This window comes from Pleurodeles waltl, chromosome 7, assembly GCF_031143425.1.
Source record: "Pleurodeles waltl isolate 20211129_DDA chromosome 7, aPleWal1.hap1.20221129, whole genome shotgun sequence".
In the NCBI taxonomy this organism is placed as follows: domain Eukaryota; kingdom Metazoa; phylum Chordata; class Amphibia; order Caudata; family Salamandridae; genus Pleurodeles; species Pleurodeles waltl.
Window position 1 is genome coordinate 794,652,336 of NC_090446.1, and position 15,261 is coordinate 794,667,596.

Genomic DNA, 15,261 nt, shown 5'->3' on the forward strand with positions numbered 1-15,261 from the left:
AGCATCATATGTGGCGGCATTAAGAGGCCTTGCATGTTCTTATCGGTTTGAACAAGTAGCTGATTCCTTGATAAGGGATCAGATAGTAAGGTGCACATATAATAAAAAGATAAAGGAAAGATTATCAATGTAGGACCCTAGTTTGGAAGAAGCTATACAAATAGCTAAAAGGATGGAACACACAGCAGTTTGGTTGTAGGAGTTTGATATACCAAGTAATGAAATAAAACATAGTGCCATCAATGAAATTGAGAACGACACAGGGACAGACAGGAGTGTGAGAAAAAATAAAAACTTAATAGATGATACAGGAAAAATAAAAATGAAAAACGAGGAGGGAGATAAGCAGAAAAGACTTGGGTGAAGAGAAATTAAATGTTATTGTTGTGGCACCCGAGGGCACATTGCATCTAGCAAGATGTGTGGAGAGAAAAATGCAATTTGTAGGAACTGTGGGAGAAGAGGACATTTTGCAAAAGTGTGCAGGTTCAAGATTGAGACAGGAAGCAAAGGGAAGATTCAAGTGATTGATCAAGAAATCCAAGATGTTTGTGAGAATGTGCGTGAAGTGGTTTTAATAGTGGAGTAGTATTTGGAAAATCCACCACCTAAGCTGGTGAAAGAGGAACAAAAAATAAAAAGGGAGGGTACGAATGTTTTGGAGATGCCGCATGGGCAAGTAATCCTGAACAACGTACCTATCAAAGTCCTAATAGACTCAGGAAGTCTATTCACTCTCATATCTAAGGAAACATATGAATCTCAGTGGGCATGTATACAGGAGTGTCAACTCCACAAATCAGACATAAAAGCAATGGGTTTATGAGGGTAAAAGAATAGAAATTTTGGGAATGCAATGGATGAAGACAGCTTTTAAGGATAGGGCTGTTTATGGGAGAATATACATTACGGACTACGGGTCGGATTTACTTGGATGGCGTCATCAGAAAGATGTGGGCATAATTCTAAATCCCAATGTGAAGGAGCCAGTGACCCTAACAGAGGGGCATGGAATAGGAGAAATTAATATGAAGTTTCAAAACAATTTGATTGGAAGGGATCCTAAGGTATTCTCGACAGAACTGCGCTTCTTAAAAGGCTTCTCCCATAAAATAATACTGAGGAAGAATGCAAAACCAGTGGTCCACAAGGTACGAAATATTCCTCACATGATGAGGGAACCTTTAAAACAAGAATTGGACAATTACAGCCTCCTACTTCCATCGCAAGATCGCAGACATCCACGGCAGCTTCAGCACTCAGCCCTCCCCCCCCCGGCAGCCACCAACACCACAGACTCACCATCGACCAGCCTCCTGCTCTCCTGGATCCCTGTCAACAACAACAACACCATGAACACCATCCAGGTGGAGGAAGTTGAGGAGGATATAATTGAGACGGAAGGAAAACAAATTTCCAATAAATAAATGTGAAGGAATGGGAGCTTGAAAGGAAAAGGGAGCCAGTCATGGAAAAGGTTGAGGAGAAGGTTGTATGTGGATGGAAGAACGAACGAAGATGGGTTGAATGGTAATATATATAATTATTTTAATATTAGAGATCAGCTGAGTATACAGTGTGGAAAACTTATGAGAAAGAATCAGCTAGCTCCTCCTGCAGGGGTTCGTAATTGCATAATTGATATCACTCATGAATGGCACTTAGGTAGGGGAATGATGAAAGGGAAGGTGAAGTATTCTTTCTGGTGGCTGGGTATGGATCATGAAATTGAGGCGACAGTGAGAAACTGTGTAGCATGTGCGAACAGTGATAAAACCAAAGTGGTAAGACAACCTCCTTTGACGACTATGGACTTTCCTAGCAAACCTTGGGAGAGGTTAGCTATAGATTTAATTGGTCCAATTTCAAAACTGGGTTCAAGGAGTAAATACATAATAGTATTGTTAGATTATCATACTAAGTGGTTTATGATTAATGCAACTGAACAAGTAAGTACATTAGAAGTTATTGAATTCTTGGAAGAGGCCTTCATGGAGGAAGGAATTCCTAAAACGATTGTGTCAGACAATGGGTGCAATTTGTTTCTAGAGAGATGACTAGCTATCTAGATAAAATGGGTATAATTCATAAAAGGGTTGCTCTGTTCCGACCACAAGCTAATGGCCTAGTAGAGGGTAAATCGCGTTGTGAGTGAGAATATTCAATTATCATTGGCTAATCACCTTTCATGGATGAAAGAGTTGAGAAGAATGATGTGTACATATAGGACAACTATGGAAGGCGATGATACAAGCTGTGAGGTCATATGGAAGGTTGGAAGAGAGATGAGGAAAAGGAGCTGAAGGGTGAGAAGCTCGGCTGGAGATGTCTTATATGCAGGATCTTCGGAAATAAAGAAAATAAAGGAAACTGCGTAGAGTGCTCTTTACAGTAAGTCACTGGTTTATCTGTTAGAGACTTCTAGGTGCAGATTCCTCACCTTAAAATAGATACCCAAGCAATACCATTCTCGGTGGTGGACTGCAAACCAAGATCAAACTAAACAGTCCTGCAGGACCGAACGACCAAAGTAGCTGACTTGACTGTCCCGGCAGTAATACTTAGTAAATGTGGGCAAAGACACCCACGCTGCTGCCTGACAGATGTCCAGGACAGGAACTCCGTGAGCTAGCGCTGTGGTAGCAGCAGTTGCTCTGGTTGAGTGAGCATGCAAACCCTCTGGAGGTAGCTTCTTTGCCAAAACGCAGCACATTTTGATGCAGAGAAGCACCAATTGTGAGATGGTACGCTTCTGCATCACCTTCCCTTTCTCCGCACCCACATACCCAACAAAGAGTTGATCATCCACCCGGAAATCTTTAGTGTGATTAATGTAGATCGCCAACGCTCTTTTTGGATCCAGAAAAGTGGAGTCTCTCCTCCTCACTGATGTGGGTGTGTGTAAAAAGAAGGCAAGGTGATGGATTGCCCCATGTGAAAAGGTGTGACAACCTTGGGAAGGAAGAAGGCCCTTGTGCGTAGCACTACTTTATCAGGATGTACAGACAAAAATGGAGGCTTCGAAGAAAGAGCCTGGAGCTCACTCACTCTGTGGCAGAGGTGACAGCCACCAAAAAGACAGTCTTGAGGGTAAGGAGCCGCAAAGGACAATTGTGTAACAGCTCAAACGGAGCACACATCAAGTAAATGAGGACAAGATTGAGGTCCCACTGAGGCATAATAAATGGAATGGGAGGATACAAATGGGTAAGACCTTTGAGGAATCTCCCCACACTAGTAGAGACTTGAAAAGAGAAGGTTGATCTGGCAATCTAAGAAATGCTAGATAGCCGATGAGTAGCAGTTAAGAGTGCCCAAAGCAGAACCCTGATGGGCTAAGGAAAGAATTAAATGCCAATTTATGCCAACAAAAGGTGTATACCGTTTTGGTGGAGGGACGCCTGGCTGCCAAGATAACACTGCAGACTTCGGGCAGAAGGTCAAAAGCCGTCAACTGCCGCTGCTCAATCTCCTTGCAAGAAGGCAGAGAACTGGACAGGTTAGGTGAAGAACCATCCCCTGATGTTGCGACAGAAGATCCTCCCAAAGGGGCAGTCTGATCGGAGGATCCGTGGCCATGCTCAGTAGCTCTGGATACCCTCCTCTTTGTGCCAAGTTTTTAGCCACAAGAATGACTTGGGCCCGGTCGTTCTTGATCTTCTTACAGGAGGCCTGAGCTCCACTCAAGTCGAAAAATGTCATAGAGAGAGAACCGCCTTGGAAACTCCAACACACACAACTGCAAACATTGCGCATTCTCTGCAGAGACGAACAGATCTAATAAAGGCTCTCCCCACTGCTGAAGGAGACCTTGCGCCACCTCCAGATGGAGATGCCATTCTTGATCGACTATGCATTGACGGCTGAGTTCATCTGCGCTGGCGTTCAGAAAGCTTGCCAGATGTTGAACCACCAGGGAAATGCCATGATGTGCCAGCCACATCCAGAGGCGCAGAGCCTCTTGACAAAGGGTCCAGGACCCCACACCGCCCTGTTTGTTGCAGTACCACATGGCGGTGGTGTTGTCCGTGAACACTTGCACCACGTTCCCCTTGATAGAGGGAAGGAATGTGTTTAACGCAAGTCTGATCGCCCAGTCCTCCAGCAGGTTGATGTGGAGTCTGGACTCCGCCGGAGACCAATGGCCTACGATCTCTGCCTCTCCCATGTGGCCACCCCAGCCCAGAAGTGATGCATCTGTCACTATTGTAAATTCTGGTTGAGGAATCTGCCTTTTACCCAATCCTGATTTGAAAGCCACCACTGCAGATCTTTTGCAGTCCCCTCCGAGATCTGGACCATGTCGGAGAGATTTCCCTGATGCTGCGCCCACTGGAACTTCAGGTCCCCCTGCAGAGCCCGCATATACTATCTGGCATGTGTTACTAGCAGGATGCAGGAGGCCATGTGGCCCAGCAGCCTCAGAGTCATTCTCACTGAAACCCAGCATAGAGGCTGAACCGTCGGAATTATAGCCTGAATATCCTGGACTCACTCATCAGGAGGATAGGCCCGAAACTGCACTGTGTCCAGAACAGCTCAGATGAAAGGGAGCGTCTGAGAGGGGGTGAGGTTGACTTCGACATGTTTATAGTGAACCCCAGCGTATGCAGGAGGCTCGCCATAGTCTGATTACTTTCTAGGGCGTGTCCGCCTTCAACAGCCAGTCGTCAAGGTAGGAGAAGACTGAAATCACCGACCTGCGCAGATGAGCTGCAACCACTGCCATCACTTTCGTGAACACCCGAGGGGCGCTGGTAAGGCCGAAGGGGAGCACGGTAAACTGAAAGTGCTCGTCACCTACCACAAATCGTAGGTAACGCCTGTGGGAAGGCAAGACGGAGATATCAATCTTGCAAGTCCAACACCACCATCCAGTCTCCTGGGTCCAAGGCAGAACGGACCTGAGCCAAGGTGAACATTTGAATTTGTCCTTCCTGAGGAAGAGACTGAGGGTCCTGAGGTCGACAATAGGACACAAGCCTTTTTCCTTTTTGGGAACCAGAAAGTAGCGAGAATAACAACCACATCCTACTTCTGGTGCCGGAACCCTCTCTATGGCCCCCTAGGCCAAGAGAGCTACAACTTCCTAGAGGAGAAGTGCCAAATGATCCTCTGTCAGATGGCCAAAAGATGGAGGCATGGCCAGAGGTCGAAGGGAAGGGAGTAGCCCCTTTGGACGATCTGCAAAATCCACCTGTCTATTGTGATGGATTCCCAGTGGAGCAGGCGATGGCATGTCCTGCCGCCAGGGGTGGGGGGACGGACTAGAAAGGTTTGGAGGCTGCAGCGGGGTGGGCTGGGTAGACCTCTGGTTCCCCCTCCCATGAGCCTGTGGGATTCCACGTCCCCAGCCATGTAGGGGCTGAAAGGCATGAGTGGCACGGTGGCTGGGGAAGGGAAAGGGGCAAAAAGCAGACTGGTGGGGGCGAGGGGCAGTAGAAAGTTCCAGGGACAGAGCCGCAGCTTGGGAGTCCTTAAATCTCTCCAGTGCTGAGTCCGCCTTATCTCCGAAGAGATGAGAGCCATCAAAGGGCATGTCCTTAAAAACCAGAAGTTCTCAATCAGGCGTGCCGTCATAATGCCACTGTCGACGCAACCGATCTACCTGAAGTCAGTTGTGTCCAACCTACTTCGTATGGTGAACTTGGCTGCGTCTTTCCTGTCGGCAACAGCCTGGGAAGCGATCGCGCGGGCCTCCTCCAGGATCTGCAGCAGAACTTGTGCAACTGTGTCCCAGAAGGAGTGGTATAACGGCCCAAGAGGCATGCAGTGTTCACCGACCACAATGCCAGACTGGAGGAAGAAAACATCTTCTTCCCAAGATGGTCCAGTCTTTTTGATTCTCTATCCGGAGGAGCGGAAGGGAATGTGCCAGATGACGAAGATTCCTCAATGACCAAGCTTTGAGGAGTGGGCTGTTCAATCAGGAATTTAGGGTTGTTTAGGGCAAGCAGATGGCGTGAGCGATTGCCCTATTCACAAGAGCCCCTGTGGTGGGTTTGGACCGGACCAAGTACCAAGAAGGACATCAGTGAGGCCTTCATTGAATGGAAGGAGATGCTCTGAAGCAGACGCTCTGGGCTGAAGCACCTCTGTCAGGAGATTAGTCCTGACTGCAACAGTAGGCAGTTCAAGGACTTCGGATGCCACCTACTGCTCAAAGAAAAGTCTGACGCCTGGGAGAAATATAAGGTGAGGAATCTGCAACTAGAAGTCTCTATCAGATATAAACCAATGTTACTATTATGCATCTTAGGAGCTGCAATGTTTATAACTAGCAACCTGTGTTTATAGAGAATGGAAAAACAACAAAACAAAGCTCACAGGCACTATATTTTGATTTGTTTATATCAGATTAAAGTTAACAACTCTATGCATGGGTAGATCCCTAAAAACTCAAGAGGTTTCCAAAAGTCCAGTTTTCTTCTATTCTGTCATGTAGACACAATTAATGCAGGGTATACAAACATGTGAAATCCAAATTAAAAGTGGTCATATATGCCAAATTCCAAACAATACAATGCCTTGCTTCATATAGTAGCTTCATCCGTGTGCTTCATTTAAGACCATACATTTTTTTATTCCACCATAAAATAATGTTACCAGTCACTAGACTAGCAGATTTCCTGTTTTTCAAACAGACTCTGCAGTGTACTTTCCACTTTACCAATACATCCCTCTAAGGTTGACACTTTTCATTTGTCCTACTTATTTCCAAGTTACTTTGACCATTATAGATCCTGGCACACCGCACCAGTCTTGAAGTGACCAGTTATAAATAAGCCTAAGTGCAGTGTACCATGAGCTAATGTGAATAAGAAAGCTGGCATCCCACACACGGGGCAGTAAGTCTGTGACACAAACACAAAGGAAAGAGTAACATTTGCCTCCCCTATGATGAAGCTAGGAACCACTCTAGACTGTTTGCTACGTAGTACAGTACAAAAAGCTTTTTGTCTGCATGTGACATAATTCTTTGTTCACTAACAGGTTCATTAACTGTTCATCCTGAATATTTCAATAATTATTGTAGGAAGTACTCTTACACCAGTGGAATCAAAGATAATATGATATCACTTTTTTCTGATGTCATCAGACAGGAGAACAGAAAGGCAAGTACTTTTGCTCCACCCATGTTTTTGGTGAAAAGACACTACTGGTAAAAGGATTGTGCAACAGAAGCTAAAAAGGTACAATAGTTCATTAAGAAGTTATGTCATTCACTAAATATGCCAGTTTTTATCAACATGTTACTAATACCAGCAGAGGCCGCAATGCAGTCTAAGTCCAAGTAAAAAAATTCAGAAATGTTTGTCCTTTTCAGTGCTTTACTTACCGACATGATAATTCTCCATCCATGGCGTCATGTTCATCCGTACTAGTGTAAGTTAGTCTTCCTCCAATAACAGTACCGACTAAGTATATAAGCCAGGCCAAACGTCCTGTTTTGAAAGAATAAAAACATTTATCATTCTAAAAGGTTATGTATGGCTGTCACTTAGAACATTTATTTGGCAAGTTATAGTAAAGGTAACTCAAATTTATTAAAGTGTGCTCATATCTGGCAAACACAATACCGCCTCCCTTATATGTCCTACATTTGGTGATCGTCTGTGTCACTTAAAAGGCTGCAGTCCAGGGATTTAACCCCATCTACTCCGGTCCTAATAAAAACATGAAATAATAGGATTGGCTTCTAGGTTGATTTAAATTACATTTCTTTGTCTCTTGTTTAAATACCAACCTACCTAATGCTTTAGGAAAAGCACAACAGAAAACTAAGAATACTCTGTCTGTGACACTAAGGTGCTCATTCTGAGTCTGGCGGTCTTGAGCCATCTGACTGCCACAGTAATGGTGGTCTGATCCACCACATTCCGACTGCGGCTGAAACGCCACGGTAATACCGCCGATACCGCCACACCTGAGACGGCCTCCAGCCTGGCGGTCCCAGCAGTTGTAATCTGCCAGGGCAGCGCTGCCCACTGGATCACGAGTTCCATTCCACCAGCCTTTCCATGGCGGTTCACACAGCTGGTGGAATGGGGTGCCTGGGGCCCCCTGCACTACCATGCACTTGTCGCGCATTTCACGGGCCAAATTACAGGCAGTGAAATGCACAACGGATGCTGCTGCTGCCGCTGCACTGCCACATTGGGGCCGGCTCGATTCTGATCCGGCGTCAATGTCAAGGCCCTCTTCAATGCAGGGCAGGCAGGCAGAAACGGTGTTTCCACCCGCTGGCCCTGCGGTGAAGTCGGAATACGGCCGGCAGTGTCCTAACGGCACCAGAGGTCAGGTGCCAGGTTGAGTATGGCGGGCGGCCTCAGCCCCCCGCCAAACTCCGAATGAGCATCTCAATCAAATCAAATGGTGTCACCAAATTCAAAATTTTGAGTTTTTCACGTTGGTGCAACCCCATTACCAGATCAGCAGGAGATGTATGTATGTATTTTTGAAAAAAGGTTGCTTTAACAACCGAAACACGTTAAACCTGTTACAAGCTTATCATTTTGCTTGAATGGATTGGAAGAAAGGCCCAGTTTGATTGACCCTGAGCGTGCCATGAACATACGCATCTTAGTCAAAATATGGTCCTAGACAGTTAGTGTTGGGCAGTTCTCTTTGTTTCTCGTGTCACTGAAAGCGCATTTCTTCATCTGTCTTTTGGCTACAGCACAAGTGTGATTTCCCAGCTTTAACTATCTTAAATCTGGACACTCTTAGGACAGGGCGTTAGGCAGACCTCAAGTGCTAGACTGAAAAGAGAATTCTTTAGACAGACTGGAACATGGGCCAGGACTTCCCTGTAAGTAAAATGAGAACCTTAAAGTGTGTCTAAGTAAAATGAAAATAATACCAGTCAAAATGTTGGCTGTGGAGGTAGGACATGATTGTTCTGACTGCCTGGAATAAGATATGCTGATGCCCTGAAATGAAATGATCTGCTTTTCCAAAAAAGAGTATATTTACACAGGTGATGCAAGACAATGGTGTGGCCTAGAAAAATGAAGATTGGGGCTGGATTTCGAAACAAGCATTGGCACAGCCAATAGATTTCATATTTGGGGCCTATTGCTTTTGCCAATTGCTTCTAGCAGTGCAGTACAGTGTTGGAATGCTGTGCAGCAGTGCCAAACAAAATTATGATGGTGGTCATGTCAATCCATTCACACATGCATGCGTTCTGACACGTGCAGAATCACTTGAGCGCCACTTGCTTGAATCACTTGAGCGCCACTTGCTTTAAGTTTTTATTTACTGACCTAAAATGGCGGGTGGCACTTGCATCAATAAATAAACAAAAAACAAAAAAAACGTACAGACAGCCAGCGCAAATTAAAAAAAAGGAAAGGACTGCAGGTGTTGGAGGTTAATTACAAAGAGGATGGGATGGAGAAAGAGGAAAGGTAGCACACAGAAGAGGGCATGAGGAGAAACACAAGATGGGGAGAACAACTCAGAAGCACACAGGCAAGAGAGCAACAAGGAGCATGTGGTGGGCATCATGCTTTAATTTGTCCATAAATAGATATGAGATATTTGGGGAAAATAATATGCCACATTCCTACATTCTCTAATAAATAGAATACATATCTATCTATCTATCTATCTCCTTTTTAATTTCATGAAAGTAAAACACATCTCCACAGCGGGGAAACAAGCAAGCAGCTTCCAACAACAAAATTGAAAGTGTAAAAGTGCAAAAAGCATGACCAACACGTTTCAGTAGTAGTACTGGGTCATCGATTATCAGTGTTCAGAATGTACAATTTAAAGGGGAAAACACCCGTTAACCACCACCGTCTAAAATATTCAATTAGACTGCTCAAGAGTTTTCATTCTCTCCCATTTCATCCGCCATGTTGTATTTTCCATGTAGCCTGATAGTAATGTGCAATCTCACTTTGTGGTGCAGCAGGCATTATCATGCATAACTCACATTGAATGTTACAATAATTTTAACGGGTAAAGTACCTCAAGGTGATGCAAGGGATCACTGGTAGATTGTTAAGGACAGATTGTGGAACAATTTGAATCATGGCTTTTAACCCCCAGGAGCAGTACACAACAACAATTATTTAATTGTCATGTCAATAACATCAACAATATAATCATCTCAAGTTGAGCACAATCACAGTATTACTATCTCTTATTCCTATATACACAGATGTACCACTGGTTCAAGCAATCTTCAATCATAATTTATATGCATGACTGTTAGACCTGACAGCCTTAGGGTGGTCACCCCTAACTTTCTGCCTGCCTCCCTTCACTTTTTGACACTGTTTTTGCTGGTTTTAGGACTCGGCACACTTTACCACTTAACCAGTGCGAAAGTGCATATGCTATCTCCCTTAAAACATGGTGACATTGGCTCCTTCCCAACTGGCATATTTAACTTACTTGTAAGTCCCTAGTAAAGTGCACTGCATGTGCCCAGGGCCTGTAAATTAAATACTACAAGTGAGCCCACAGCACTGATTGTGCCACCCACATAAATAGCCCCTTAAACATGTCTCAGGCCTGCCAATGCAAGGTCTGTGTGTGCAGTTTCCCTGCCACTTCAACTTGGCATTTAAAAGTAATTGCCAAGCCTTACACTCCCCTTTTTCTACATATGTCACCCCTAAGGTAGGCCCTAGGTAACCCATAGGGCAGGGTGCTATGTAGATAAAAGGCAGGACATATACCTATGTGTTTTATATGTCCTGGTAGTGGAAAACTCCTAAATTCGTTTCCCACTGCTGTGAGGCCTGCTCCTTTCATAGGTTAACATTAGGGCTACCCTCATATACTGTTTGAGTGGTAGATTCTAATCAGAAAGGAGTAGACAGGTCATATTTAGTATGGCCAGAACGGTAATAGAAAATCCTGATGACTGATGAGGTTACATTTTATATTACTATTTTAGAAATACCACTTTTAGAAAGTGAGCATTTCTCTGCACGTAAAATCCTTCTGTGCCTTACAGCCTGTCTCCAATCCACGTCTGGGCTGGTTGACAGCTTCCTTGTGCATTTCACCCAGATAACCACAAACACAGGATGCCCAGTCACACCTGTACACATTTGCATACTGAATGGGTCTTCCTGGGCTGGAAGGGTGGAGGGCCTGACACTTACATTTCAAACGGCAGTGGCCTGCCCTCACACAATGGATGGCCATAACCCCTACTGGGACCCTGGCAGACAAGGTTGTACTTAAAGGGGACCTTGTGCACTTCAAACCCGCTCTTTGCAGTCACCCCCACTTTAAAAGCACTTTTGGGTATATAAATCGTGTCCCTGACCTTACCAACTTAGACTCTTCCTGGGATAGATACTCTGAACCAGATCCTGCAACCTGCCAAGAGTAGTGGCCTGGCTGCCCAAAGGACTCACCTGGACTGCTTTGCTGTGAAGGACTGCTGCCTTGTTGTTGCCCTGCTGCCTTGCTGGACTCTGGCTCTACTGAGAAGTGCTCTCCAAGGGCTTGGATTGAGCTTGCCTACTGTTTCATGAAGTCTCAGGGCCATAAAGACTTACTCTCTGCAAAGGAACTCCTTGTGCGGTGAAAATCGCTGCACAGCCTGGCGGAATCAACGGACAGCCTGTTTAGCAGTGAAAGAATCACCGCATCGCCAAACCGGAACGATGCAGCCTGACTCCCCGAGTGGAGATTGACGCAGCGCCAGCGTTGCGACTGGAACTTGGACGCACAGCCCACTGGATCAATGCATCGCTGAGCCCGGACGACGCAGCCCGACTTCTTGCAGGAGGAATTGACGCAGCAGCCTGCCATGTGACAGAAACTCTGATGCATCGTCCACCGAATCGACGCAGCACCTCTGACTTCGTCCTGCACGCCCAGAATTTCAACGCATCGTCCCTGGGCAGCCTAAGACCCCGCATCGCAAAGAGGATTCAAGCCTGCGCGGAGGAATTCGACGCAAAGTCCTAGCCGCATGGAAATTAATCTACGAATTGTCCGTGTGTAGCCAGAAATCTTACACACACCCTTTGTTCTCCTCGCATATCCTCCTCTGCGGTCTCCGTGCTTGTAATTTTGCTGCATACCAGGTACTTTGTTCTTGCAAGAGACACTTGCTGCTTTTCAAAGACTCAAGACTCTTCTTATCATTACAAAAGTGATATTTCATCTTGTGATTATCAAATCTTCATTGTTTTGACCTTAATTTATTCAGATAAATATCTCTTATTTTTCTAAATCTGTGTGGTATATTTTTGTGGTGTTTTCCCTGTTTTATTGCATGATTTATTGCACAATTACTTTACACATTGCCTTCTAAGTTAAGCCTGAGTGCTCAGTGCCAAGCTACCAGAGGGTGGGCACAGGATAATTTGGATTGTGTATGATTTACCCTGACTAGGATTGTGGTCCCTACTTGGAGAAGGCTGTATACCTCTGCCAACTAGAGACCCCATTTCTAACAATTACAATAATACAGCTTATACACACAAGATGCACATTTCACTTGTTTTCTATTTCTCTTCAATTAGAGCACATGTGAAGTTTTTACTTTTTCACAACAACATTTAGTAAGTGGCAAACATATAAGGTACTGGATATACAGACATCCAAAAATATATCTGTTAGCGTATATCAAGTTTACTGCTACTGTTGAAAAAAAGTGCTATATTCCAATACGAATACAGCTTTTCATAAAATGTTAAAAGTGCATACAGTGCTGCCTGCGCTTCGCTTCATCCACATTTCCATTACCCATTTGCATTATAGATATTCTGTGTCTATCGTAAAGTGCCACTAGACACAAGGGAAATAATTTTGGTCATGTTTTTTGGGAGCGACCCCTCGGGCAAGGGTCGCTCCCATTGGGGGACATTTGTTTCCCCTATTTCGGCCCCCCCGGGGGCAGATCGGCCGACTTTTTGGCCTATCTGCCCCCAGGGGGGGGGCAAAAACCACTAGACACCAGGGAAATAATTTTGGTCATGTTTTTTGGGAGCGACCCCTCGGGCAAGGGTCGCTCCCATTGGGGGACATTTTTTTTTCTCTATTTCGGCCCCCCCCCCCCGGGGGGCAGATCGGCCGACTTTTTGGCCTATCTGCCCCAGGGGGGGGGGGGAAACCACTAGACACCAGGGAATTTTTATTTGTTATGCTTTTTGGGAGCGACCCCTTGGGCAAGGGTCGCTCCCATTGGGGGCTATTTTTTTATCCCATTTCGGACCCCCCTGGGGGCAGATCGGCCGATAATAACATTTGATTTACTGAACCATCACTCACCCTCGTGCCAAATCCAACCAGTATGTGTGGTAAAAATTAAAAAACCTGCTCCGCTGTAATCAGGCGTCGCAGCACACTTGTGACACGCTAGGTGTCTCAGGTGGAACCCCAATGATGAAGCATGCCACCAACTTGGTTGGTGGGTGAGGGGTCTTTTTCACATAACCTAAGTGCGTTTCTTTTCACAATTTTAATGTTTGGCACATCACAGACGTATGTGGACACATCAAAATGATATATTACGAAACTACCTGTGTTTTGGGGGGAAGGGGCACCTATGTTAATGGTCCTGGGTGCGGCCTTCATCTAGGGAAACCTACCAAACCCAGACATTTTTTAAAACTAGACACACCAAGGAGGCCAGGGAAGTGTGGCTTGCGTGGATCCCCCAACATTTTCTTACCCAGACTCCTCTGCAAACCTCAAAATTTGCTTAAAGCATGTTTTCCTGACTTTTGTTTGTACGATCACCGCTCCAGCACAAAATTCCTACTCCCCAGTGTTCCCCTCAGTCTCCCAAGTAAAATGACACCTCACTTGTGTGGGTCCCCAAAGGAGAGTCAGCCTAAAGATGTATAAAAGAAGAATATGTGCTTATCAACTCGCTGTGCTATCCCCATAATCTCTACAAGTTTGTGGCCTTTTTCTGTTGCAGGCACCAGGCCCACCCACACAAGTGAGGTATCATTTTTATTGGGAGACTTGGGGGAACGCTGGGTGGAAGGAAATTTGTGGCTCCTCTCAGATTCCAGAACTTTATGTCACCGAAATGTGAGGAAAACGTGTTTTATTAGCCAAATTTTGAGGTTTGCAAAGGATTCTGGGTAACAGAACCTGGTGAGAGCCCCATAAGTCACCCCATCTTGGATTCCCCTAGGTCTCTAGTTTTAAAAAATGCACAGGTTTGGTAGGTTTCCCTGGGTGCCGGCTGAGCTAGAGGCCAAATTCTACAGGTAGGCACTTTGCAAAAAACACCTCTGTTTTCTGTAGAAAAATGGGATGTGTCCACGTTGTGTTTTGGGGCATTTCCTGTTGCGGGCACTAGGCCTACCCACACAAGTGAGGTAACATTTTTAACAGGAGACTTGGGGGAACGCTGGGTGGGAGGAAATTTGTGGCTCCTCTCAGATTGCAGAACTTTATGTCACCGAAATGTGAGGAAAACGTGTTTTATTAGCCAAATTTTGAGGTTTGCAAAGGATTCTGGGTAACAGAACCTGGTCAGAGCTCCACAAGTCACCCCATCTTGGATTCCCCTAGGTCTCTAGTTTCATTTCCTGTCGCGAGCGCTAGGCCTACCCACACAAGTGAGGTATAATTATTATCAGGAGACTTAGGGGAACGCTGGGTGGAAGGAAATTTGTGGCTCCTCTCAGATTCCAGAACTTTCTGTCACGGAAATGTGAGGAAAACGTTTTTTTTAGCCAGATTTTGAGGTTTGCAAAGAATTCTGGGTAACAGAACCTGGTCAGAGCCCTGCAAGTCACCCCATCTTGGATTCCCCTAGGTCTCTAGTTTTAAAAAATGCACAGGTTTGGTAGGTTTCCCTAGGTGCCGGCTGAGCTAGAGGCCAAAATCTACTGGTAGGCACTTTGCAAAAAAAACACCTCTGTTTTCCGTAGAAAAATGTGATGTGTCCACGTTGTGTTTTGGGGCATTACCTGTCACGGGCGCTAGGCCTACCCACACTAGTGAGGTACCATTTTTATCGGGAGACTGGGGGGAACATTAGAATAGCAAAACAAGTGTTATTGCCCCTTGTCTTTCTCTACATTTTTTCCTTCCAAATATAAGAGAGTGTGTAAAAAAGAAGTCTATTTGAGAAATGCCCTGTAATTCACATGCTAGTATGGGCGCGACGGAATTCAGAGATGTGCAAATAACCACTGCTCCTCAACACCTCATCTTGTAATACAAAGGTTTTATTGATAGCTATTTTTCACTCTTTATATTTCAGCAAATGAATTGCTGTATACCCGGGATAGAATGAAAATGCACTGCAGGGTG

At 45.3% G+C, this 15,261-nt stretch overlaps 1 protein-coding gene across 2 annotated transcripts in view; it reads right to left on the reverse strand.

The window, feature by feature from the left end:
- Positions 1-15,261, reverse strand: part of RANBP17 (RAN binding protein 17) — a 1,172,021-nt gene that overhangs the window by 819,830 nt on the left and 336,930 nt on the right. For both annotated transcript variants that reach the window (XM_069199335.1, XM_069199333.1), the window contains exon 13: positions 7,340-7,445. In XM_069199335.1, the coding sequence (XP_069055436.1) occupies positions 7,340-7,445 (106 nt within the window). The remainder of the gene's footprint in view (positions 1-7,339; positions 7,446-15,261) is intronic.